Source organism: Choloepus didactylus, chromosome X (genome assembly GCF_015220235.1).
Source record: "Choloepus didactylus isolate mChoDid1 chromosome X, mChoDid1.pri, whole genome shotgun sequence".
NCBI lineage: Eukaryota > Metazoa > Chordata > Mammalia > Pilosa > Megalonychidae > Choloepus > Choloepus didactylus.
Genome location: NC_051334.1, coordinates 22972505 through 22996003, shown reverse-complemented (window position 1 = coordinate 22996003; position 23499 = coordinate 22972505). Strand labels below are relative to the sequence as shown.

The window sequence follows — 23499 nt, the reverse complement described above, 5'->3', positions numbered from 1 at the left end:
GAGCAGGAGAAAGAGGCTGATAAACTATGGTAAAGAACAGTGAGTTGCTCTCACCACAGCGGCTAAAAGCGCCCATCTCCCACTCTCATAGCGGGCTGCCCTGGGGTCCATTCCCTGGCTAGCTCGTTGGGGATAGAAAGGGACGTAAAAATCCTCTTTCCCAAGAACAGGTGTGGGAAAGGTGGATCACTGATCATGGTTTTTGATTAGCGAATTTGGATTGCTGGGTCCTGGCTCTGAGTAAGTGTTTCAATCCACCCCGGACAAAGGCCACAAAGGCCACAAAGGCCACAGCAGTCACTATTTCAACCCCGCCCCGGACAGGGGAGGAAGCGGTAGAGATTTAAAGACACAGTGCCTGTTCAAGGCTTGGGGAGACAGCTGAAGAGCTGCATTTGCTGGGCAAGGCAGGATTGCCCATAAAACATCAAAGAAGCTTTGGGTGCCCTTCCTGATCCCCTCTCCAGGGCACTCTGAAGCCAGTCTGCACCCCCTGCATGGGTCCCTGAGCCGGTTTTGGCTGGGAAATACTGACTTGTGAAATTACTCTCTGGGGGTCACCCTCCTCCCAGAATTTGCCCTCCAGGGAAAAGGAGCTAGAGAAAAACTTGGGAAATTACTCTCTGGGGGTCACCCTCCTCCCAGAATTTGCCCTCCAGGGAAAGGAGCTAGAGAAAAAGAAAGGAGTGCAAAAAATATAGAGAGGCAAAACAAAAACAAACAGAACAGATCAAGATTCCTGGAGAAGGAACAGAGGAAAGGAAGCTTTCTCCTGGACATGAAACAATTGCACAAAAAGTGCAATCATAAAATTGTAACAGGTATCGAAGTCAAGGATCAGGTGAAGAAGAGCTGAAAATATTTGATTGGTTAAACACAGGATATTCTAAGGTATAGAATAAGGTAGACTGAACATCAAAGAAGACCCTTAACACAAAGCCAAACAACAACAAAAAACTCTAGACAAGAGAAGAGAAAATGACCCTCAGAGCGAACCCATCAAGATAATCAGATGCCTAGACACCAGCAAAAAATTACAAGCCATACTAAGAAATAAGATACAGTCCAGTCAAGGGAACAAATCAAAACTACAGAGACGACACAGAATTTGGAAAAACTAATCAAAGATTTCCAAATCTCCTAAATCAGTTCAAGGAGATTGAAGGAAAATATGGCTAAAGAGATCAAGGTTATTAAGAAGACCATGTGTAAGCACAAAGAAGAATTTGAAAGTATTAAAAAAAAAACCATAACAGATTGTTTGTACAGGTTAGTGTGAAGCCATGATACATTCCAGAGTAATTTGGGCAGTGGATAAAAAGTATCTGAAAAGACCACTTGAGAAACTGGGGAAAAATGTGGAAATATTAAATATATCCACCTGGGGAATTCCTTATATTCTAGCAAACATTGGGGACTACCAATTTAGTAGGCCGAGCCCTCGATCTTGGGGCTGTAAAGGAGAGGATAAGCCTACTTATAATTGTGCCTAAGAGTCACCCCCAGAGGACCTCTTTTGTTTTTCAGATGTGGCCTCTCTCTCTAAGCCATTTTGGCAGGTGGACTCACTGCCCTCCCCACTACGTGGCACATGACTCCAAGGGGTGTAAATCTCCCTGGCAACACGGGACATGACTCCCGGGGATGAGTCTGAACCCAGTATCGTAGGACTGAGAAAGCCTTCTTGACCAAAAGGGGGAAAAGAAATGAAACAAAATAAAGTTTCAGGGGCTGAGAGATTTCAAATGGAGTCAAGAAGTCATTCTGGAGGTCATTCTTATGCATTATATAGATATCCCTTTTTAGTTTTTAGTGTATCAGAATAGCTAGAAGGAAATACCTGAAACTGTTGAACTGTAACCCAGTAGCCTTGATTCTTGAAGACAAGTGTATAACTACATAGCTTATACAGTGTGACCGTGTGATTGTAGAAAACCTTGTGGCTCACACTCCTTTTATCCAGTGTATGGACAGATGAGCAGAAAAACGGGGACAAAAAGTAAATGAATAATGGGGGCAATGGGTTGTTTTGGGTGTTCTTTTTTACCTTTATTTTAATTCTTATTTTAATTTTTTGGAGTAATAAAAATGTTCAAAAATTGACTGTGGTGATGAATGCACAATTATATAATGATGATAACGTGAACAACTGGTTGTACACTTTGGATGATTGTAGGGTATGTGACTATCGATAAAATTGCAAGGGAAAAAGAAGAAACAAAACAAATTATGGGGATGAAAGGCATAACAGAAGAGATTAAACCAGAAGAGATTAAAAACAACAGAGTTGAACATACACAAGAAAGAATCAGCAAACTAGAAGACAGGACAATTGAAATCTTAACAAGCAGAAGAACCCCTAAAGAATGGAAAAAAATTGAGCAGTGTCTCAGGGATTTGAATGATAGCACAAAGTGCACAAACATAGGGGGGCTGCAAGGGAGGGAAAGGGGGCAGAAAGAATATTTGAGGAAATAACGGCCCCAAAGTTCCCAATTCTTAGGAAAGACATAAATATACATGTACAAGAGGCACAATGTACTCCAAACAGAATAAATCTTAACAGACCAACTCTGACGCACATACTAATCAGAATGTCAAATGGCCAAAGATAAAGACAGAATTCTGAAAGCAGCAAGAGAAAAGCAATTCATCATAAACAAGGGATTTTCAATAAAACTAAGTGCCAATTTCTCATCAGAAACCATGGAGGTGAAAAGGCAGTGTTGTAAAAAGAAAACTGCCAACCAAAACTTACTTACCCGGAAAAACTCCTTCAAAAACAAGAGATAAATCCACGAGCTAAAAATATCAGGAATTGCCTGAAACAACTGTTTTCAGGCTTCAAAGGCAAGAAGAACACTATACAGCATCCGGGGAAGAGCAGGAGAAAGAGGCTGATAAACTATGGTAAAGAACAGTGAGTTGCTCTCACCACAGCGGCTAAAAGCGCCCATCTCCCACTCTCATAGCGGGCTGCCCTGGGGTCCATTCCCTGGCTAGCTCGTTGGGGATAGAAAGGGACGTAAAAATCCTCTTTCCCAAGAACAGGTGTGGGAAAGGTGGATCACTGATCATGGTTTTTGATTAGCGAATTTGGATTGCTGGGTCCTGGCTCTGAGTAAGTGTTTCAATCCACCCCGGACAAAGGCCACAAAGGCCACAAAGGCCACAGCAGTCACTATTTCAACCCCGCCCCGGACAGGGGAGGAAGCGGTAGAGATTTAAAGACACAGTGCCTGTTCAAGGCTTGGGGAGACAGCTGAAGAGCTGCATTTGCTGGGCAAGGCAGGATTGCCCATAAAACATCAAAGAAGCTTTGGGTGCCCTTCCTGATCCCCTCTCCAGGGCACTCTGAAGCCAGTCTGCACCCCCTGCATGGGTCCCTGAGCCGGTTTTGGCTGGGAAATACTGACTTGTGAAATTACTCTCTGGGGGTCACCCTCCTCCCAGAATTTGCCCTCCAGGGAAAAGGAGCTAGAGAAAAACTTGGGAAATTACTCTCTGGGGGTCACCCTCCTCCCAGAATTTGCCCTCCAGGGAAAGGAGCTAGAGAAAAAGAAAGGAGTGCAAAAAATATAGAGAGGCAAAACAAAAACAAACAGAACAGATCAAGATTCCTGGAGAAGGAACAGAGGAAAGGAAGCTTTCTCCTGGACATGAAACAATTGCACAAAAAGTGCAATCATAAAATTGTAACAGGTATCGAAGTCAAGGATCAGGTGAAGAAGAGCTGAAAATATTTGATTGGTTAAACACAGGATATTCTAAGGTATAGAATAAGGTAGACTGAACATCAAAGAAGACCCTTAACACAAAGCCAAACAACAACAAAAAACTCTAGACAAGAGAAGAGAAAATGACCCTCAGAGCGAACCCATCAAGATAATCAGATGCCTAGACACCAGCAAAAAATTACAAGCCATACTAAGAAATAAGATACAGTCCAGTCAAGGGAACAAATCAAAACTACAGAGACGACACAGAATTTGGAAAAACTAATCAAAGATTTCCAAATCTCCTAAATCAGTTCAAGGAGATTGAAGGAAAATATGGCTAAAGAGATCAAGGTTATTAAGAAGACCATGTGTAAGCACAAAGAAGAATTTGAAAGTATTAAAAAAAAAACCATAACAGATTGTTTGTACAGGTTAGTGTGAAGCCACGATACATTCCAGAGTAATTTGGGCAGTGGATAAAAAAGTATCTGAAAAGACCACTTGAGAAACTGGGGAAAAATGTGGAAATATTAAATATATCCACCTGGGGAATTCCTTATATTCTAGCAAACATTGGGGACTACCAATTTAGTAGGCCGAGCCCTCGATCTTGGGGCTGTAAAGGAGAGGATAAGCCTACTTATAATTGTGCCTAAGAGTCACCCCCAGAGGACCTCTTTTGTTTTTCAGATGTGGCCTCTCTCTCTAAGCCATTTTGGCAGGTGGACTCACTGCCCTCCCCACTACGTGGCACATGACTCCAAGGGGTGTAAATCTCCCTGGCAACACGGGACATGACTCCCGGGGATGAGTCTGAACCCAGTATCGTAGGACTGAGAAAGCCTTCTTGACCAAAAGGGGGAAAAGAAATGAAACAAAATAAAGTTTCAGGGGCTGAGAGATTTCAAATGGAGTCAAGAAGTCATTCTGGAGGTCATTCTTATGCATTATATAGATATCCCTTTTTAGTTTTTAGTGTATCAGAATAGCTAGAAGGAAATACCTGAAACTGTTGAACTGTAACCCAGTAGCCTTGATTCTTGAAGACAAGTGTATAACTACATAGCTTATACAGTGTGACCGTGTGATTGTAGAAAACCTTGTGGCTCACACTCCTTTTATCCAGTGTATGGACAGATGAGCAGAAAAACGGGGACAAAAAGTAAATGAATAATGGGGGCAATGGGTTGTTTTGGGTGTTCTTTTTTACCTTTATTTTAATTCTTATTTTAATTTTTTGGAGTAATAAAAATGTTCAAAAATTGACTGTGGTGATGAATGCACAATTATATAATGATGATAACGTGAACAACTGGTTGTACACTTTGGATGATTGTAGGGTATGTGACTATCGATAAAATTGCAAGGGAAAAAGAAGAAACAAAACAAATTATGGGGATGAAAGGCATAACAGAAGAGATTAAACCAGAAGAGATTAAAAACAACAGAGTTGAACATACACAAGAAAGAATCAGCAAACTAGAAGACAGGACAATTGAAATCTTAACAAGCAGAAGAACCCCTAAAGAATGGAAAAAAATTGAGCAGTGTCTCAGGGATTTGAATGATAGCACAAAGTGCACAAACATAGGGGGGCTGCAAGGGAGGGAAAGGGGGCAGAAAGAATATTTGAGGAAATAACGGCCCCAAAGTTCCCAATTCTTAGGAAAGACATAAATATACATGTACAAGAGGCACAATGTACTCCAAACAGAATAAATCTTAACAGACCAACTCTGACGCACATACTAATCAGAATGTCAAATGGCCAAAGATAAAGACAGAATTCTGAAAGCAGCAAGAGAAAAGCAATTCATCATAAACAAGGGATTTTCAATAAAACTAAGTGCCAATTTCTCATCAGAAACCATGGAGGTGAAAAGGCAGTGTTGTAAAAAGAAAACTGCCAACCAAAACTTACTTACCCGGAAAAACTCCTTCAAAAACAAGAGATAAATCCACGAGCTAAAAATATCAGGAATTGCCTGAAACAACTGTTTTCAGGCTTCAAAGGCAAGAAGAACACTATACAGCATCCGGGGAAGAGCAGGAGAAAGAGGCTGATAAACTATGGTAAAGAACAGTGAGTTGCTCTCACCACAGCGGCTAAAAGCGCCCATCTCCCACTCTCATAGCGGGCTGCCCTGGGGTCCATTCCCTGGCTAGCTCGTTGGGGATAGAAAGGGACGTAAAAATCCTCTTTCCCAAGAACAGGTGTGGGAAAGGTGGATCACTGATCATGGTTTTTGATTAGCGAATTTGGATTGCTGGGTCCTGGCTCTGAGTAAGTGTTTCAATCCACCCCGGACAAAGGCCACAAAGGCCACAAAGGCCACAGCAGTCACTATTTCAACCCCGCCCCGGACAGGGGAGGAAGCGGTAGAGATTTAAAGACACAGTGCCTGTTCAAGGCTTGGGGAGACAGCTGAAGAGCTGCATTTGCTGGGCAAGGCAGGATTGCCCATAAAACATCAAAGAAGCTTTGGGTGCCCTTCCTGATCCCCTCTCCAGGGCACTCTGAAGCCAGTCTGCACCCCCTGCATGGGTCTCTGAGCCGGTTTTGGCTGGGAAATACTGACTTGTGAAATTACTCTCTGGGGGTCACCCTCCTCCCAGAATTTGCCCTCCAGGGAAAAGGAGCTAGAGAAAAACTTGGGAAATTACTCTCTGGGGGTCACCCTCCTCCCAGAATTTGCCCTCCAGGGAAAGGAGCTAGAGAAAAAGAAAGGAGTGCAAAAAATATAGAGAGGCAAAACAAAAACAAACAGAACAGATCAAGATTCCTGGAGAAGGAACAGAGGAAAGGAAGCTTTCTCCTGGACATGAAACAATTGCACAAAAAGTGCAATCATAAAATTGTAACAGGTATCGAAGTCAAGGATCAGGTGAAGAAGAGCTGAAAATATTTGATTGGTTAAACACAGGATATTCTAAGGTATAGAATAAGGTAGACTGAACATCAAAGAAGACCCTTAACACAAAGCCAAACAACAACAAAAAACTCTAGACAAGAGAAGAGAAAATGACCCTCAGAGCGAACCCATCAAGATAATCAGATGCCTAGACACCAGCAAAAAATTACAAGCCATACTAAGAAATAAGATACAGTCCAGTCAAGGGAACAAATCAAAACTACAGAGACGACACAGAATTTGGAAAAACTAATCAAAGATTTCCAAATCTCCTAAATCAGTTCAAGGAGATTGAAGGAAAATATGGCTAAAGAGATCAAGGTTATTAAGAAGACCATGTGTAAGCACAAAGAAGAATTTGAAAGTATTAAAAAAAAAACCATAACAGATTGTTTGTACAGGTTAGTGTGAAGCCACGATACATTCCAGAGTAATTTGGGCAGTGGATAAAAAAGTATCTGAAAAGACCACTTGAGAAACTGGGGAAAAATGTGGAAATATTAAATATATCCACCTGGGGAATTCCTTATATTCTAGCAAACATTGGGGACTACCAATTTAGTAGGCCGAGCCCTCGATCTTGGGGCTGTAAAGGAGAGGATAAGCCTACTTATAATTGTGCCTAAGAGTCACCCCCAGAGGACCTCTTTTGTTTTTCAGATGTGGCCTCTCTCTCTAAGCCATTTTGGCAGGTGGACTCACTGCCCTCCCCACTACGTGGCACATGACTCCAAGGGGTGTAAATCTCCCTGGCAACACGGGACATGACTCCCGGGGATGAGTCTGAACCCAGTATCGTAGGACTGAGAAAGCCTTCTTGACCAAAAGGGGGAAAAGAAATGAAACAAAATAAAGTTTCAGGGGCTGAGAGATTTCAAATGGAGTCAAGAAGTCATTCTGGAGGTTATTCTTATGCATTATATAGATACCCCTTTTTAGTTTTTAGTGTATCAGAATAGCTAGAAGGAAATACCTGAAACTGTTGAACTGTAACCCAGTAGCCTTGATTCTTGAAGACAAGTGTATAACTACATAGCTTATACAGTGTGACCGTGTGATTGTAGAAAACCTTGTGGCTCACACTCCTTTTATCCAGTGTATGGACAGATGAGCAGAAAAACGGGGACAAAAAGTAAATGAATAATGGGGGCAATGGGTTGTTTTGGGTGTTCTTTTTTACCTTTATTTTAATTCTTATTTTAATTTTTTGGAGTAATAAAAATGTTCAAAAATTGACTGTGGTGATGAATGCACAATTATATAATGATGATAACGTGAACAACTGGTTGTACACTTTGGATGATTGTAGGGTATGTGACTATCGATAAAATTGCAAGGGAAAAAGAAGAAACAAAACAAATTATGGGGATGAAAGGCATAACAGAAGAGATTAAACCAGAAGAGATTAAAAACAACAGAGTTGAACATACACAAGAAAGAATCAGCAAACTAGAAGACAGGACAATTGAAATCTTAACAAGCAGAAGAACCCCTAAAGAATGGAAAAAAATTGAGCAGTGTCTCAGGGATTTGAATGATAGCACAAAGTGCACAAACATAGGGGGGCTGCAAGGGAGGGAAAGGGGGCAGAAAGAATATTTGAGGAAATAACGGCCCCAAAGTTCCCAATTCTTAGGAAAGACATAAATATACATGTACAAGAGGCACAATGTACTCCAAACAGAATAAATCTTAACAGACCAACTCTGACGCACATACTAATCAGAATGTCAAATGGCCAAAGATAAAGACAGAATTCTGAAAGCAGCAAGAGAAAAGCAATTCATCATAAACAAGGGATTTTCAATAAAACTAAGTGCCAATTTCTCATCAGAAACCATGGAGGTGAAAAGGCAGTGTTGTAAAAAGAAAACTGCCAACCAAAACTTACTTACCCGGAAAAACTCCTTCAAAAACAAGAGATAAATCCACGAGCTAAAAATATCAGGAATTTCCTGAGAAACACAGTTTCTTACAGGATTCATTAAAGCAGGTTCACTCACCCCTTTTGCCTCCCTCCCAGAAATTTAGATGTGTCAAAGAGAGTTCCCATCCCCAAAAAGAAAAATATTAAATAATCACTGGTTTTAAGGCAGAACAGCTATGTTACCAACCATTAATTAAGCAATTAGTTTTTGGAGAGTGACAGTGAAAGGGGACTTCTCTAGGCTTAGGAGTAAAGAGGGGTCTCAGAAATAATTGATTCTGATGTATATTAGGCCTATTTTCCTTCTTCCAGATAGAGAACAAATTCTCATACTCCTTCAATACAGTGTATAGCCCTGACAGCTGTGGAAAAACTAAGGCCTATCTCCAGGCGACCTCCTACCAATGCCCCTGCACTATCCCCAGCCCCTTCTGCAAATGTTCAGAGGATACAGACCTTGCAGCCTTATCCCTGGTATTGCTGCCTCCATCCTGAGAAAGATAATGCCTATCCCATTTGTGGGTTCCATTTTCATTGAATAACCCCCTCCCCCAAAATAAGTACACCTGCTTCACCTACCCTTAGCTGCAGAGACAGTTACGCAAAGTACCTACAGCGCATGGCTGCCCAGCTTCTTGGAAAAGAGAGGACTAATGACAAAGAAACCCAGGGCAGGCCAGGGCATGAGCTTTGTCAATGCCTGAGCTCTCAAAGCCCCCTAATATATCACTGCACTCCTGGGGAAACCTGCCTGCTGGGTATTCATGGCTTCCTTTTCTCTTAGCAAAGGCCTCATTTTCCCAGCATTAGCTACTTCAGACCTAGGCAAGACAAAGCAAATGAGGTGATGTTGTGAACCAATCTGTGAGTCACCCACTCATATCCAGTGGTCCCTGAAGTGGCTCCCTGAAAGGGAGGTCCACTCTGAACAAGAGAGTTAACATCAGGATAAGCCCCTAAGTGTGGGCATTTTCTCAGACTAGCGGGTAAAAAGTGGCTTTCCTTAGGCTATTGTATACAGTAGCCTTCAAAGGCAGTATCACAGAAAAGCCTTAAACAAAAAGTTTACAACTTTAAATAGAATGTCAAAGTTAGATTTGCATCCTAACTTTGAAAATCCATTAGAAAATTTGCAGATTTAAAAAGACTTCTAGCCATACGTTAACTACCTAAAAAAAAAAAAAATTGTTTTAGTGTCTGGCTGTTTAAATTTGTCATTTCAAAACAAAGAGTTGTAAGATTAAATTTATAATTTCATTAAACATAGAAAGGACAAAGGGAAAATGAAATATATTAATATGCAGTAAAATATCCATGTTAATGGAAAAATCTTCAAAAAATATTCTTACTCCTTGAAGTTTGCTTCTATTAAAAAAATCTTTTAAACATCAAAAATTAAAAATGAGGGAGAGTTGAAAATATTCACAGATGAAGAGAAACTCACAGTTCATCAACAAGAGACATGCCTTACAAGAAATACTAAAGAGAGTCCTGAGGCCGAAATGAAAAGACAGGAGAATGGCTTGGAGTAGTGTGAAGAAATGAAGACTACTGGTAAGGGTAAAAAGAGAGACAAAAAAGAATATATAGCATATAAAAATCAAAGGATAAAATGGCTGAAGTAAATACTGCCTTTACAGTAATAACACTGAGTGTTAATGGATTAAACTCCCCAATCAAAAGACAAAGAACGTATAAAAAAGCATAATCCAACTATATACTGTCAACAAGACACTCACCTTAGACTCAAAGACATAAATAGGTTGAACGTGAAAGGCTGGAAAAAGACATTTCATGCAAATAGTAACCAAAACAGAGCTGGGGTAGCTATACTAATATCGGACAAAATAGACTTTAAATGCAAAACTGTTATAGGAGACAAAGGACACTGTATATTAATAAAAGGGGCAATCCACTTATAAGAAATAACAATCATAAATATTTATGCACCTAAGCACAGTGCCTCAAAATACAAGAGGCAAACACTGGCAAAACTGAAGGAAGAAATAGATGTCTCTACAATAATAGATGGAGACTTAAATACACCACTCTCATCAATAGATAGAACATCTATACAGAGGATCAGTAAGGAAACAGAGGCCTCAAATAATATGGTAAATGAACTAGACCTAACAGATATATACAGAACACTGTACCCCCAAACAGCAGGATATGCATTCTTCTCAAGTACACATGGATTGTTCTACAGGACAGACAACATATTGGGTCACAAAACAAGTCTCAATAAACTTAAACAGACTGAAATCATGCAAAGCACTTTCTCTGACCACAATGGAAAGAAGCTGGAAATAAACAACGGAGAGAACACTGGAAAATTCACAAATATATGGTAATTAAACACTCTCTTAATCAGTGAGTCAAAGAAGAAATTGAAAGGGAAATCAGTAGATATCTTGAGATGAATGAAAATGAGAACACAACATATCAAAACTTTTGAGATCCAGCAAAGGCAGAGCTGAGAGGGAAATTTATAGCCCTAAAGGCTTACATTAAAAAAGAAAGAGCTAAAATTAAAGATTTAACTGCATACCTGGAGGAACTAGAAAAAGAATAGGAAACTAATCCCAAAGCAAGCAGAAGGAAAGAAATAACAAAGACTGGAACAGAAATAAATGAAATTGAGAATAAAAAAAAATAGAATGAACAAAACCAAAAGTTGGTTCTTTGAGAAGATCAATAAAATTGACAAACCTTTAGAGAGACTGACAAAGGAAAAAAGAGAGGATACAATTAACGAAAATCAGAAATGAAAAGGGGGACATTATTACCAACCCTGCTAAAATAAAAATGACTATAAGTGGATACTATGAACAACTGTATGGCAATAAAATAGATAACTTAGATGAAATGGATAAATTCTTAGAAACACACAAAGTACCTATATTGACTGTAGAAGAAACAGAAGACAAGAAGAAATAGAAGATCTCAATGAACCAACTGTAACAAATGTTCCACACAAGTGCAAGGTGTTGGGGTTGGGGTGGTGTATGGGAATCCTGTATTTTATGCATGACTGTTTTATAAACCCACAACTTCCCTAATAAACAGAGACAGAGATAATGACAAGTAAATGTGATACATGATACTGGATGGGCTCTAAGATTGGAGGTATAAAGACTTAAAGAGACATTATTGGGACATAAGACAAAATTGGAATATAGATTATAAGCTTTATATCAACATTAAACTTCTTGAACTTGATAACTGCCCTTAAGGTGCTTACATAGGTGAATATAGACTTGTTCATGGGAAATGTATATGGAAGTATTTATTATGTGTTTAAGGAGTATGATGTGTGCAACCTGCTCTCAAATGTTCAGAAGACAGACATAGACAGAGTGATATGGCAAAGGGGGCAAAATGTTAAAATTGGATTTGGGGGTGGTGGAAATATGATAGACTTCTCTGTATGGGGTTTATATTATTTTTGCAACTGTTCTATAAGTTTGAAATTATTTCAAATTAAAAAGTTTAAAAAACTTTTTAAAAAGTATACAGCCAGGCATGTTAAATGTTAGGTCATAAAACTTACTGTTATTGCTAAAACAGAATAACTCTATATACTAAATGAAAATGTACTCTTCTTTATGCTTTAAAATAGTTTTATAAACACATGAAACTATCTTATACCCCAAAATCAACAGCTTAACTGTATGAATGTTCTCCCACCTCATTTATTAAGATATCTAATTAAAAATTTACCATTAACATACCTTTTCAGGTAATCCATTTACCACAAAAAGTACCATGAATATCCACACATTAAAAAGCTCAGGGACACAGCTTACCAATAAGACCCCCAGGAGCAGCATACTGAAGATCATTATGTTCCGCAAAAAGTGATACAATTTTGGAAAAGATTGGTTTACACATGAGTTTTCCTTCGCTATCTTTGGAAACAATACCAGGCCTGACTTCTATCTCCTGGCCCACCTGTAAATAGATAAATTAGCTATTAGAAATACTTGGGACAACACAATTAACTTTACAGATCAAGAAGACCACAAAACTGAAAAGGCAATCTTCTATTTCAAAGATCATTGTTAAACAAAACAAAACAAAACAAAACAAAAACCAAACAAAAAAAGAAGAGATCTTTAAAACCAGAAACATCCATAACAGTTACAGAATAATGTGGTACATGGCCATATGTTTCTTTCATACTTATTCATTATCTGAATGGTAATTTTAAAATGTATGAAAATATAATTATTCAATCATGCTAATAAAAAATATCAATTAAAAATAAACAAAACCAGAACTCTTCATCTGTTACTAATACCTAACATACAAGCCTATCACCATATAAAATGTGCCCCACATTCACAAGGAGCCTATAAATGTAGAAAAAAGACATTCAAAAGACATAATAATAGACAAAGAAATCTGTATCAAGTACTAGACACCATGAATTATTTTACTTTTAAGTTTGGACTTCCCATACATTTTTTTTCCCTGATTAAGACAAAGCCAAAAAACCAAACCAAACCCAAACCCAGTTTACCTTTAATACTCCTTTTAGAATACTGCCACCAGCTACACCCCCCTTAAGGTCATCAACCTCACAGCCAGGTTTGTTGACATCAAAGGATCTAATAACTAAAAGAAAGTAGAACCAATTAAAAGCAATTCTGTTAATTTTAACTTTGGAAATTTTTTTTTTTCTAAGTTAAGTTTCCTAAATCAGTAACCACATAAGATGTATACCATAGGATGACTTTATGACAAAATTTAATATTCATTATTACTTCAATACTTATTGTAGCCTTACATATGGCAGAAAAAATGGAAATAACTTGGAAGCCCATTAATAGGTGGCACAGTATGGTATATCCATACTGTGGAGTATCATGAAGATATTAAAAAAGAATCTTAGAGCTATATGTAATGTTCTGGAAGGATAACCTTCATATAATGGTAAGGACAAATAAAACTAGTTACAAAAGTAGCAGTCATAGTATGGTCTCACCTCCATAAGGAAAAAATAAAACAGTAAATGTATGTATATATTTATACATGATGATATAAATAAAGAGAGGTGTAGGAATATACAAACCAACTTGCAACTTTGATTACTTCAGGGCTAAGGGGCTAGAAATGGAAGGCAGGGAGACTGTGGACTTTTTTCTTTATATATCTATATTATAAGACTTCTGTAATAAAAATTTAGTTTTAAAAATAGAAAAGAAATCTAGGACTTCGTAACCTGCACTTGGGTGCTGAGAGCTGTGATCCTTAACAAGGGGTGTACATCACAATTACTCAAGAGAACATTTCCCACAAACCACATAGGAGGCCTGGATGAGGGCCCGGAGAGGCTCAAATGTCTGTTCTCAACAGGCTCCTACATCCCTTTGTAGGAACCACAAGCTTAGATGATCGAATTATACCAATATTTGTACTGCAAACTTAAATTAAGATAAAGGGACATGAAAATCTACATTCATGTACACTGAAATCATTTGTGTGGAAGTTCTAACATCTTGTTCCTGACTAAAACATTGTAATTCCATAGAGACCAGTATATTGCTCTATCTTGATTACATAACATACCATATGCTGAGCACAAAAAAGATTAACAGTTCCTACTGTATTAAGGACTCTGACTTTCATCCAGTGATATATTCTAGCACTGTCACTACAATGTTGGAATTAATTCATTTCAATTTATATGTAAATTTGAATTTAACTCCACTGAGTTCAAAATGGAATACTGGGGGGCGGGGGCAAGATGGCAGACTGGTGAGCTGTATGTTTTAGTTACTCCTCCAGGAAAGTAGGTAGAAAGCCAGGAACTGCGTGGACTGGACACCACAGAGCAATCTGTGTTTGGGCATACTTCATACAACACTCATGAAAATGTGGAACTACTGAGATCAGCGAAATCTGTAAGTTTTTGCGGCCAGGGGACCCACACCCCTCCCTGCCAGGCTCAGTCCCGGGGGAGGAGGGGCTGTCAGCTCCGGGAAGGAGAAGGGAGAACTGCAGTGGCAGCTCTTATCCGAAACTCATTCTACTGATTCAAACTCCAACCACAGATAGACTGAGACCAGACACCAGAGAATGTGAGAGCAGCCAGCCCAGCAGAGAGGAGACAGGCATAGAAAAAAAACAACACGAAAAACTCCAAAATAAAAGCGGAGGATTTTTGGAGTTCTGGTGAACATAGAAAGGGGAAGGGCCCGGAGGCGCATATGCAAATCCCGAAGAAAAGCTGATCTCTCTGCCCTGTGGACCTTTCCTTAATGGCCCTGGTTGCTTTGTCTCTTAGCATTTCAATAACCCATTAGATCTCTGAGGAGGGCCCCGTTTTTTGTTGTTTTTTTTTTTTTTAATCCTTTTTTCTTTTTCTAAAACAATTACTCTAAGAAGCCCAATACAGAAAGCTTCAAAGACTTGCTATTTGGGCAGGTCAAGTCAAGAGCAGAACTAGGAGAGCTCTGAGACAAAACGCAATAATCCAGTGGCTGAGAAAATTCACTAAACACCACAACTTCCCAAGAAAAGGGGGGTGTCCACTCACAGCCATCATCCTGGTGGACAGGAAACACTCCTGCCCATCGCCAGCCCCATAGCCCAGAACTGCCCCAGACAACCCAGTGTGACGGAAGTGCTTCAAATAACAGGCACACACCACAAAACTGGGCGTGGACATTAGCCTTCCCTGCAACCTCAGCTGATTGTCCCAGAGTTGGGAAGGTAGAGCAGTGTGAATTAACAAAGCCCCATTCAGCCATCATTTCAGCAGACTGGGAGCCTCCCTACACAGCCCAGCAGCCCAGAACTGCCCCGGGAGGACGGCACTCACCTGTGACATAGCACAGTCATCCCTCAACAGAGGACCCGGGGTGCACGGCCTGGAAGAGGGGCCCACTTGCAAGTCTCAGGAGCCATACACCAATACCAAGGACTTCTGGGTCAGTGGCAGAGACAAACTGTGGCAGGACTGAACTGAAGGATTAGACTATTGCAGCAGCTTTAAAACTCTAGGATCACCAGGGAGATTTGATTGTTAGAGCCACCCCCCCCCCCGACTGCCCAGAAACACGCCCCATATACAGGGCAGGCAACACCAACTACACACGCAAGCTTGGTACACCAATTGGACCCCACAAGACTCACTCCCCCACTCACCAAAAAGGCTAAGCAGGGGAGAACTGGCTTGTGGAGAACAGGTGGCTCGTGGACGCCACCTGCTGGTTAGTTAGAGAAAGTGTACTCCACGAAGCTGTAGATCTGATAAATTAGAGATAAGGACTTCAATTGGTCTACAAACCCTAAAAGAACCCTATCAAGTTCAGCAAATGCCACGAGGCCAAAAACAACAGAAAATTATAAAGCATATGAAAAAACCAGACGATATGGATAACCCAAGCCCAAGCATCCAAATCAAAAGACCAGAAGAGACACAGCACCTAGAGCAGCTACTCAAAGAACTAAAGATGAACAATGAGACCATAGTACGGGATATAAAGGAAATCAAGAAGACCCTAGAAGAGCATAAAGAAGACATTGCAAGACTAAATAAAAAAATGGATGATCTTATGGAAATTAAAGAAACTGTTGACCAAATTAAAAAGATTCTGGACACTCATAGTACAAGACTAGAGGAAGTTGAACAACGAATCAGTGACCTCGAAGATGACAGAATGGAAAATGAAAGCATTAAAGAAAGAATGGGGAAAAAAAATTGAAAAAATTGAAATGGACCTCAGGGATATGATAGATAATATGAAACGTCCAAATATAAGACTCATTGGTGTCCCAGAAGGGGAAGAAAAGGGTAAAGGTCTAGGAAGAGTATTCAAAGAAATTGTTGGGGAAAACTTCCCAAATCTTCTAAACAACATAAATACACAAATCATAAATGCTCAGCGAACTCCAAATAGAATAAATCCAAATAAACCCACTCCGAGACATATACTGATCACATTATCAAACACAGAAGAGAAGGAGCAAGTTCTGAAAGCAGCAAGAGAAAAGCAATTCACCACATACAAAGGAAACAGCATAAGACTAAGTAGTGACTACTCAGCAGCCACCACGGAGGTGACAAGGCAGTGGCACGATATATTTAAAATTCTGAGTGAGAAAAATTTCCAGCCAAGAATACTTTATCCAGCAAAGCTCTCCTTCAAATTTGAGGGAGAGCTTAAATTTTTCACAGACAAACAAATGCTGAGAGAATTTGCTAACAAGAGACCTGCCCTACTGGAGATACTAAAGGGAGCCCTACAGACAGAGAAACAAAGAAAGGACAGAGAGACTTGGAGAAAGGTTCAGTACTAAAGAGATTCGGTATGCGTACAATAAAGGATATTAATAGACAGAGGGGAAAAATATGACAAACATAAACCAAAGGATAAGATGGCTGATTCAAGAAATGCCTTCACGGTTATAACGTTGAATGTAAATGCATTAAACTCCCCAATTAAAAGATATAGATTCGCAGAATGGATCAAAAAAAATGAACCATCAATATGTTGCATACAAGAGACTCATCTTAGACACAGGGACACAAAGAAACTGAAAGTGAAAGGATGGAAAAAAATATTTCATGCAAGCTACAGCCAAAAGAAAGCAGGTGTAGCAATATTAATCTCAGATAAAATAGACTTCAAATGCAGGGATGTTTTGAGAGACAAAGAAGGCCACTACGTACTAATAAAAGGGGCAATTCAGCAAGAAGAAATAACAATCGTAAATGTCTATGCACCCAACCAAGGTGCCACAAAATACATGAGAGAAACACTGGCAAAACTAAAGGAAGCAATTGATGTTTCCACCATAATTGTGGGAGACTTCAACACATCACTCTCTCCTATAGATAGATCAACCAGACAGAAGACCAATAAGGAAATTGAAAACCTAACCAATCTGATAAATGAATTAGATTTAACAGACATATACAGGACATTACATCCCAAATCACCAGGATACACATACTTTTCTAGTGCTCACGGAACTTTCTCCAGAATAGATCATATGCTGGGACATAAAACAAGCCTCAATAAATTTAAAAAGATTGAAATTATTCAAAGCACATTCTCTGACCAGAATGGAATACAATTAGAAGTCAATAACCATCAGAGACTTAGAAAATTCACAAATACCTGGAGGTTAAACACACTCCTAAACAATCAGTGGGTTAAAGAAGAAATAGCAAGAGAAATTGCTAAATATATAGAGACGAATGAAAATGAGAACACAACATACCAAAACCTATGGGATGCAGCAAAAGCAGTGCTAAGAGGGAAATTTATAGCACTAAACGCATATATTAAAAAGGAAGAAAGAGCCAAAATCAAAGAACTAATGGATCAACTGAAGAAGCTAGAAAACGAACAGCAAACCAATCCTAAACCAAGTAGAAGAAAAGAAATAACAAGGATTAAAGCAGAAATAAATGACATCGAGAACAAAAAAACAATAGAGAGGATAAATATCACCAAAAGTTGGTTCTTCGAGAAGATCAACAAGATTGACAAGCCCCTAGCTAGACTGACAAAATCAAAAAGAGAGAAGACCCATATAAACAAAATAATGAATGAAAAAGGTGACATAACTGCGGATCCTGAAGAAATTAAAAAAATTATAAGAGGATACTATGAACAACTGTATGGCAACAAACTGGATAATGTAGAGGAAATGGACAATTTCCTGGAAACATATGAACAACCTAGACTGACCAGAGAAGAAATAGAAGACCTCAGCCAACCCATCACAAGCAAAGAGATCCAATCAGTCATCAAAAATCTTCCCACAAATAAATGCCCAGGGCCAGATGGCTTCACAGGGGAATTCTACCAAACTTTCCAGAAAGAACTGACACCAATCTTACTCAAACTCTTTCAAAACATTGAAGAAAATGGAACACTACCTAACTCATTTTATGAAGCTAACATCAATCTAATACCAAAACCAGGCAAAGATGCTACAAAAAAGGAAAACTACCGGCCAATCTCCCTAATGAATATAGATGCAAAAATCCTCAACAAAATACTTGCAAATCAAATCCAAAGACACATTAAAAAAATCATACACCATGACCAAGTGGGGTTTATTCCAGGCATGCAAGGATGGTTCAACATAAGAAAATCAATCAATGTATTACAACACATTAACAAGTCAAAAGGGAAAAATCAATTGATCATCTCAATAGATGCTGAAAAAGCATTTGACAAAATCCAACATCCCTTTTTGATAAAAACACTTCAAAAGGTAGGAATTGAAGGAAACTTCCTCAACATGATAAAGAGCATATATGAAAAACCCACAGCCAGCATAGTACTCAATGGTGAGAGACTGAAAGCCTTCCCTCTAAGATCAGGAACAAGACAAGGATGCCCGCTGTCACCACTGTTATTCAACATTGTGCTGGAAGTGCTAGCCAGGGCAATCCGGCAAGACAAAGAAATAAAAGGCATCCAAATTGGAAAAGAAGAAGTAAAACTGTCATTGTTTGCAGATGAAATGATCTTATATCTAGAAAACCCTGAGAAATCGACGATACAGCTACTAGAGCTAATAAACAAATTTAGCAAAGTAGCGGGATACAAGGTTAATGCACATAAGTCAGTAATGTTTCTATATGCTAGAAATGAACAAACTGAAGAGACACTCAAGAAAAAGATACCATTTTCAATAGCAACTAAAAAAATCAAGTACCTAGGAATAAACTTAACCAAAGATGTAAAAGACCTATACAAAGAAAACTACATAACTCTACTAAAAGAAATAGAAGGGGACCTTAAAAGATGGAAAAATATTCCATGTTCATGGATAGGAAGGCTAAATGTCATTAAGATGTCAATTCTACCCAAACTCATCTACAGATTCAATGCAATCCCAATCAAAATTCCAACAACCTACTTTGCAGACTTGGAAAAGCTAGTTATCAAATTTATTTGGAAAGGGAAGATGCCTCGAATTGCTAAAGACACTCTGAAAAAGAAAAACGAAGTGGGAGGACTTACACTCCCTGACTTTCAAGCTTATTATAAAGCCACAGTTGCCAAAACAGCATGGTACTGGCACAAAGATAGACATATAGATCAATGGAATCGAATTGAGAATTCGGAGATAGACCCTCAGATCTATGGCCGACTGATCTTTGATAAGGCCCCCAAAGTCACTGAACTGAGCCATAATGGTCTTTTCAACAAATGGGGCTGGGAGAGTTGGATATCCATATCCAAAAGAATGAAAGAGGACCCCTACCTCACCCCCTACACAAAAATTAACTCAAAATGGACCAAAGATCTCAATATAAAAGAAAGTACCATAAAACTCCTAGAAGATCATGTAGGAAAACATCTTCAAGACCTTGTATTAGGCGGCTACTTCCTAGACTTTACACCCAAAGCACAAGCAACAAAAGAGAAAATAGATAAATGGGAACTCCTCAAGCTTAGAAGTTTCTGCACCTCAAAGGAATTTCTCAAAAAGGTAAAGAGGCAGCCAACTCAATGGGAAAAAATTTTTGGAAACCATGTATCTGACAAAAGACTGATATCTTGCATATATAAAGAAATCCTACAACTCAATGACAATAGTACAGCCGGCCCAATTATAAAATGGGCAAAAGATATGAAAAGACAGTTCTCTGAAGAGGAAATACAAATGGCCAAGAAACACATGAAAAAATGTTCAGCTTCACTAGCTATTAGAGAGATGCAAATTAAGACCACAATGAGATACCATCTAACACCGGTTAGAATGGCTGCCATTAAACAAACAGGAAACTACAAATGTTGGAGGGGATGTGGAGAAATTGGAACTCTTATTCACTGTTGGTGGGACTGTATAATGGTTCAGCCACTCTGGAAGTCAGTCTGGCAGCTCCTTAGAAAACTAGATATAGAGTTACCATTCGACCCAGCGATTGCACTTCTCGGTATATACCCGGAAGATCGGAAAGCAGTGACACGAACAGATATCTGCACGCCAATGTTCATAGCAGCATTATTCACAATTGCCAAGAGATGGAAACAACCCAAATGTCCTTCAACAGATGAGTGGATAAATAAAATGTGGTATATACACACGATGGAATACTACGCGGCAGTAAGAAGGAACGATCTCGTGAAACATATGACAACATGGATGAACCTTGAAGACATAATGCTAAGCGAAATAAGCCAGGCACAAAAAGAGAAATATTATATGCTACCACTAATGTGAACTTTGAAAAATATAAAACAAATGGCTTATAATGTAGAATGTAGGGGAACTAGCAATAGAGAGCAATTAAGGAAGGGGGAACAATAATCCAAGAAGAACAGATAAGCTATTTAACGTTCTGGCGATGCCCAGGAATGACTATGGTCTGTTAATTTCTGATGGATATAGTAGGAGCAAGTTCACAGAAATGTTGCTATATTAGGTAACTTTCTTGGGGTAAAGTAGGAACATGTTGGAAGTTAAGCAGTTATCTTAGGTTAGTTGTCTTTTTCTTACTCCCTTGTTATGGTCTCTTTAAAATGTTCTTTTATTGTATGTTTGTTTTCTTCTTAACTTTTTTTTCATACAGTTGATTTAAAAAAGAAGGGAAAGTTAAAAAAAAAAAAAAAAAACAAGGAAAAAAAAAAAGATGCAGTGCCCCCTTGAGGAGCCTGTGGAGAATGCAGGGGTATTCGCCTACCCCACCTCCATGGTTGCTAACATGACCACAGACATAGGGGACTGGTGGTTTGATGGGTTGAGCCCTCTACCACAGGTTTTACCCTTGGGAAGACGGTTGCTGCAAAGGAGAGGCTAGGCCTCCCTATGGTTGTGCCTAAGAGCCTCCTCCCGAATGCCTCTTTGTTGCTGAGATGTGGCCCTGTCTCTCTAGCTAAGCCAACTTGAAAGGTGAAATCACTGCCCTCCCCCCTACGTGGGATCAGACACCCAGGGGAGTGAATCTCCCTGGCAACGTGGAATACGACTCCCGGGGAGGAATGTAGACCCGGCATCGTGGGACGGAGAACATCTTCTTGACCAAAAGGGGGATGTGAAAGGAAATGAAATAAGCTTCAGTGGCAGAGAGAATCCAAAAGGAGCCGAGAGGTCACTCTGGTGGGCACTCTTACGCACACTTTAGACAACCCTTTTTAGGTTCTAAAGAATTGGGGTAGCTGGTGGTGGATACCTGAAACTATCAAACTACAACCCAGAACCCATGAATCTCGAAGACAGTTGTATAAAAATGTAGCTTATGAGGGGTGACAAGGGGATTGGGAAAGCCATAAGGACCACACTCCACTTTGTCTAGTTTATGGATGGATGAGTAGAAAAATAGGGGAAGGAAACAAACAGACAAAGGTACCCAGTGTTCTTTTTTACTTCAATTGCTCTTTTTCACTCTAATTATTATTCTTGTTATTCTTGTGTGTGTGCTAATGAAGGTGTCAGGGATTGATTTGGGTGATGAATGTCCAACTATGTAATGGTACTGTGAACAATCGAAAGTACGATTTGTTTTGTATGACTGCGTGGTATATGAATATATCTCAATAAAATGAAGATAAAAAAAAACAACAAAAAAAAAACAAAATGGAATACTGACTTTGGATTTCACAAATCTATTCCTTTTTTTAAATTCAAAATTGTTTTACAGAGATTATAATTAATAAAGAGGACCTATTATTAAATACCCATAAAGGGGAATCACCAATGTGGAAAAGACAAATTAAGAGGCAAATCCTATCACTTACCAATAAGTCGAGGTTCTGAAGTAAAGTCTCTTGGGGGTACTGGAATTTTCTTTACTATATACTCACAGACAACTTCAATATTGTACTTCAGCTGAGCAGAAATTGGAATAATAGGAGCTCCTTCTGCTACTGTACCTATATGTCAAAATTCAGAAAGATCAAATCTTTCAGTTTTACAGATCTTATTCTACGAATCTGTTACATAAAACAATTGTTAAGATCACTAAAACTGATGCCTGAATATCCCCATACAAATGCCAGCAACAGGTGTAAAGTGATAATTCTGTTTAGAAAGATGGTAATATTCTAAGTTTGTTTTTACTCCTGAAAATGAATACTATTCCCTTTAAGGGCAAAAATGTTAAATCATATTAGCAGACATATTTAATAGTAAAATGGTAAAACTGTTTAAAGGAATAAGACACTAACACTACTGGGAAAGAGTACTTTACTAATTGAAAAGATTTCCAAAAACATGTAATTAATCTTCCAATAAATGTCAGGATAAAATTACAGACTCTTTCCTAATCAAAGACTGCTGGCACATAGAATATTCACTCCTTATTAATTATATGTTGAACAGGCTGGCCAAAGAAATGGACCAAACATAATGAGATTTTTTTATCAAAATGGCTTATTCTTTAAAAGAACTGGGTTCACAGGAAGTCAATCTTTTTAACAAGAAAAACAAGGCTAAGCGACAAGCAAGATGACAGGACACCGCAGCTGTGTTGGTGTGCCTCACCCTGCCCCCCCAGAGACACTGGCACTGTCTTGGCCCCCGTGCCCATGATGCTGCTGCTGATAGCTGGTACAAATTAACTGCTACTCCTTGGCCAGGGGCTGCATGACCACCCTGGGCACCTACACCAAGGCCACCTTCAATGGCATATCCAAGACCTACAGGTACTTCAACCCCAACCTCTGGAAAAGAGATCATGTTCGCCAAGTCTCCCAATCAGAAATTCACCAGCTATCTTGTAAAGACTCATGCCAGAGTCTCCATGCAGAGGATCCAGGTCCCCGCTGTGGGTACCACATAGGGTTTTTACCCAAGAAAAATAGTGAATTAAGCAAGCATGGGGGTGGGAGGGGATGACGGACGACCAAGGCTAAGAAACAATCAAATGTCAACAGTAAGAATCATTATGCCTTCTCTTCCCTAAAATGAAAAACACTATGCTGCTAGAGAAAGGGACACTATAAAAGTTAAATAAATCACT

At 39.2% G+C, this 23499-nt stretch overlaps 2 protein-coding genes across 2 annotated transcripts in view; both read right to left on the bottom strand.

The window, feature by feature from the left end:
• LOC119523721 (zinc finger X-chromosomal protein) overlaps positions 1 to 23499 on the bottom strand; it is a 725297-nt gene that overhangs the window by 169694 nt on the left and 532104 nt on the right. The gene's annotated exons all lie outside the window — the stretch shown is intronic.
• The window catches only part of EIF2S3 (eukaryotic translation initiation factor 2 subunit gamma), a 55054-nt gene that overhangs the window by 26048 nt on the left and 5507 nt on the right, over positions 1 to 23499 (bottom strand). The window contains exons 7-9 of the mRNA XM_037822541.1: positions 22277 to 22411; positions 13084 to 13178; positions 12368 to 12512 (exon numbers count right to left, since the gene is read on the bottom strand). Of these exons, the coding sequence (XP_037678469.1) occupies positions 12368 to 12512; positions 13084 to 13178; positions 22277 to 22411 (375 nt within the window). The remainder of the gene's footprint in view (positions 1 to 12367; positions 12513 to 13083; positions 13179 to 22276; positions 22412 to 23499) is intronic.